This window comes from Tupaia chinensis, unplaced genomic scaffold (assembly GCF_000334495.1).
Source record: "Tupaia chinensis unplaced genomic scaffold, TupChi_1.0 Scaffold000047_1, whole genome shotgun sequence".
NCBI lineage: Eukaryota > Metazoa > Chordata > Mammalia > Scandentia > Tupaiidae > Tupaia > Tupaia belangeri.
In genome coordinates, this window is record NW_006159505.1 from 6304381 (window position 1) to 6308412 (window position 4032).

General features: G+C 59.3%; 1 protein-coding gene across 2 annotated transcripts in view; it reads left to right on the forward strand.

The window, feature by feature from the left end:
- Window positions 1-174: 174 nt before the first annotated feature.
- Window positions 175-4032, forward strand: part of LSP1 (lymphocyte specific protein 1) — a 43707-nt gene continuing 39849 nt past the window's right edge. Inside the window, exon 1 of one of the 2 annotated variants that reach the window (XM_027774357.1) lies at window positions 175-343. In XM_027774357.1, the coding sequence (XP_027630158.1) occupies window positions 276-343 (68 nt within the window). In that variant the 5' untranslated portion in view covers window positions 175-275. The remainder of the gene's footprint in view (window positions 344-4032) is intronic. The other variant, XM_006141055.3, reaches the window with a different exon arrangement.

Here is a 4032-nt window from a genome sequence, read left to right on the forward strand (position 1 = left end):
CCCGCAACTTGCTTAACGCTTCCTGAGTGTGGTTTAGGGTTTTTTTTTTTTTTTTTTCTTTCCTCTCCTCTTGCAGCAACAGATTAAAAAACAACACCCCAACCCAAGCCCCAATAGGTTCCAAACCTCAACCTGCAGCCGGAAGAGGGAAGTGAAACCCGGCTGGGGGTGGGGGCTCTGGGGCCCGTCACTCGCCCAAGGAAGCACTGAGAGCCATAGCACGCACACCCACACTCAAATCGAGCCAGCAGCCTGCAGGACCCAGGCTCGAGCTGATGGCGGAGGCTCCGAGCGACCTGGGCTCTGAGGAGCAAGATGAGCTGCTGGTGGGAGAACGTGCAGGGTAAGGGCCTGTGGGCAATGAGGGTGCTTGTGCGGAGTCCTCACATTGTGCAGAGGGCAACGCTTCTTCCAGAGGTCAGCTGCCCAGAGGGAACACTCAGAAACCGGCAGGTGACGGCGGGGTTCTTCGTGGGACCCCCTTCTCACTCGAGGCTGGATGTCTCTTCCCTCTGCCTCTGCAGCCTGGTCTCATGGTGGTGGTAGCAAGGCTTTCTCTCATGAGCTCGTGGAATCCTAACCCAAGACAAGGAAGGTGGATACTGGATGCTAGGGGACCCTAGGCACAGCTCGGACAGTGGAGGGGAGAAGTCTAGCCTTGAGCAGGCAGGCCAGAGCTGAGAGGGGTGGAGGAAGGGGAGTGAGGCTGGGGCGGGCCCTGGGCCAGGCCCTCAGATAGCCCCCGCAGGTTTATCCAAGAGGGCTGCCCTGCTTTGAGACCCTTGGAACTGCACTTGAGGCCCAGCTAGGCCTCCCAGGCAAGGCCTCCTCCCCAAAGCTGCCATCATTCTGTGGAGAGGAAGGAGGCTCAGGATGCTGGCAGAAGCCTGTTCTGAGCGTCACATCGTGCTGTTAGCTGGTGGTAGGGGCAACAGGAGATCATGGACCAAGGATGTTTAGGGATTACCAACAAAAGGGGACCTATTCTGCTACAGCCAGAGCTGGGCAGAGGAACCCAGAAGGCCCCCTTGGGAGCTGGCTGTGCCAGGGAGCCACTGAGCATCCTGTCTTGTTCTGGGCTCAGTAGGTGGGTCCAGAGCCCGGCACTCAGTGTCTCTATGGAGGAGAGAGCTTTCTGTTGGCAGGCCTCAAAGTCCAGCCACACCACAAGGACCTGACTTATTGGAGACAGTCAAGGAGTTCGGGGACAGAGAGGATGTTTGATGGCCAAAGGATGGGAAACAGTGGTGGGGATGGAGGCCCAGGAACAGGACTATGGGGCCTGCTGCCTCTGTGCGCAGAGGGAGAGATCTAGGGGGTGGGTCACAGGAAGAGGACATGCCAGAGCCACACCTGGAGGTGAGAGGAGAGGCCAGGTCCTCAGCCTGAGCAGCCGCCGCGGAGTCTCTGCAGTGTCACAGCCATCTTATGGGGCAGACTCCGGCCTTGGCTCTTGTGCTGGTGGCTGATGGCAGTGACCTGGGACCCTGTGCTGCTGCCCTTATCAGTAATAATGGGATGCTGGGCATCGCTGCCCACGGAGTGTGTGAGGGTGAAGGAGGTGGAGGGTGGACTTCACACCAGCCTTCCCACTGCCGGTCCTATTCGGGCCTTGGTGTGAGTGGGTGCCAAGGAGACCCCAAATGCCAGGAATGGAGTTGAAAGCTAAAAGGAGCCAGGGCTGGCTGGGGTCTGGCTCAGGATGTGTGTGCCTGCTGGGTCCTCAGAGGGGTTCCATGGGCCTGTCCCCTGGCCAGAGGGGTCACGCAGTGTAAGTAGCTGAGGAGGATCAGCCTGCCCAGGCTGTGTACCCGTGAGGACCTCCACGCCCTTCCTGGGTGCATGTAGTGCGACCATCAGGCGACAGCTGTGTCCTGGTTCAGAAAGGGCCTCTCACGTCAGCCAGTCAGCCTGGACTCTGCTCCTGCCACTACTTCATGCCCATAGAAGGGCACCCCCGCCTTCCTCCTCAGCTCCATCCTTGGCCACCCCCTCTCAGCTGTCGCAAATGCCACAGATCCCCAGGAGCAGGGGGCAGGGCATGGCCAAGTCTGCCTGCGGTGGATGCAGCTGATCCTCGGGTGTCTTGGTGCAGATCCCAGGGGAGGCGCGACTGCACCTGTGCCTGGGCTGTCAGGAGCTTCAGCTAGTGAGACAGTCAGAGACTCCCCAAGCCCCTCAGAGCCTGGCACGCCCTGAGGATGCCCCTGCCCTCAAATGTGTGCAGAGGGAGAGCATGACAAGACGTCAACCTTTCTGAATGAAACTGAGACCTGAGCAGGGTTGGGTTCTCATTTCACAAGGTGACTAAGGAACCAGGGATTTTCCTGCCCAGGGTGGGAGAGAAGTCCCCAAGCGCAGGCAGGGGCTATGTGGCCTGGGAAGCCCCTACCCAGATGTTGGTCCGGCACTCCAGAGCAGGCCAGGCTGCTCTGCAGTTCCTCCCCCTGGGGTGCTGGGTGCTTTCTCTGCTCCATGGTTACCCAGCCAAGGTGTCATTAGCATGTCCTTGTCCCCTAGTGGCAAGGGCATGGTGTTTTCACAAGGCTGATTGTGCCTCTGTTAGGGACTTCCGGTGATGTTGAGGGAACCTGTCCCCTGAGGGCTTCAGCATTCTCCCAAGAGCAGGGCTCACTCCTGTACCGTTTAGTCATTTGAGGAGTCGTGGGGAGAGAGAAAGGGCCAGGGAAAAGTCCATCACCCAGTGCAAAGCAAAAGGGATCAGAATGCCCTCAGGGACCTTGGATTCAGTATTTTCAACTTCCGCAACCTCAGCTCTGAGGGCATCTATGTGTGCCCACCTTTGCTGGGGCCAGACATGGGTACCCACACCAGATGGCAGAAGTCCTGCCATACTCCCTGTGAATAATGGCTTCCCCCTCAGCTGTCCCCATGCCCAGGCTCCTTCCTTGACTGAAAAAAAGACCTTGCTCTACCCAGCACACACAATGCATTCTCCATGAGGGCCACAACTCCATTTTCCAGGTGTAGGCAAAGTCCACATCCCTAGCCACCCATACCAGGCCCGGCCCAATCTAGCCTGACTCACTATCCCTGTGTCTGGCATTCCTACTTCTTCCTAATCCGGAAGGTGCCAGAACCCTACAGACTCAGTGCTGTTGCATTTGCCCTTCTCAACCCTACTCCAGGCCTCCAGCAGACTGCCTGGGCTTCCTCAGTGTCAGCCACTGCCTCTGATGGGACCAGCCCTGGAGCCCCTGCCTGACCCATTGGTGCCTCCTTTGCTTCTCTGGTCAAGCTAAGGGGCAGGAGGGCAGAGACCATCTGAGGCAGGAGCCTCTCTGGGCAGTCTGCTCCTGGTGTACCTCTGAATGCCAGGTTCTGTGGGCGGGAGGGATGAGCTAGCTGACAAGTCTTCACTGACAGCCCGAGCCACAGGATAGAGATGCCTGCAGCCAGGCCTCTGTGGCAGCCCTGCCACCCACAGCTCTCCCACCTGGAGGAAATGGCCACTTCAAGAAGGGTACATGGCCCCTGGAGCATGGGACAGTGCCAAAGGCCATTCAGGAGGGAGGTGGAGCTGGGGCACTGTCAGCTGAAGACTCTGTCAGCTGAAGGCTCCCAGCCCCAGCCCTCCCAGAGTTTAGACCTGAAGGCGCAGTCAGAGCTGGGTTAGGCCCCAGGATCCCGGGTGGGCCTCCTTTCCTCCTCCCTCTCGGGTCAGGGGTCTTGGGGCTAAAAATTTCCCAGGGGAGGGAAGAGGCCAAGCTCAGCCCGGATGATGGATGTCTTCCTTCTGCGCTGGGGGCCGGAGGAGATGGCTGGCTTCTCCCATCTCCCATCTGGACCCCTTCACATTCCCTCTTTGGGTGGAGGAGAGGGGGAGCAGATGTCTCACACGCGTGGGGGACATGCAGGCGCCCACCCCTGCCGGTTCTGGGAGCTGGAAACCTATCCTTCCATTCCTTCCCCCTCCTGGCCTGCAGCCACTCAAGGGCAGAGATGGGAGGATCCAGGGGGCAGGGAGTCCAGAGCAGGGTAGGCCCTGTGGGATGCTGCCACAGGCTGGGA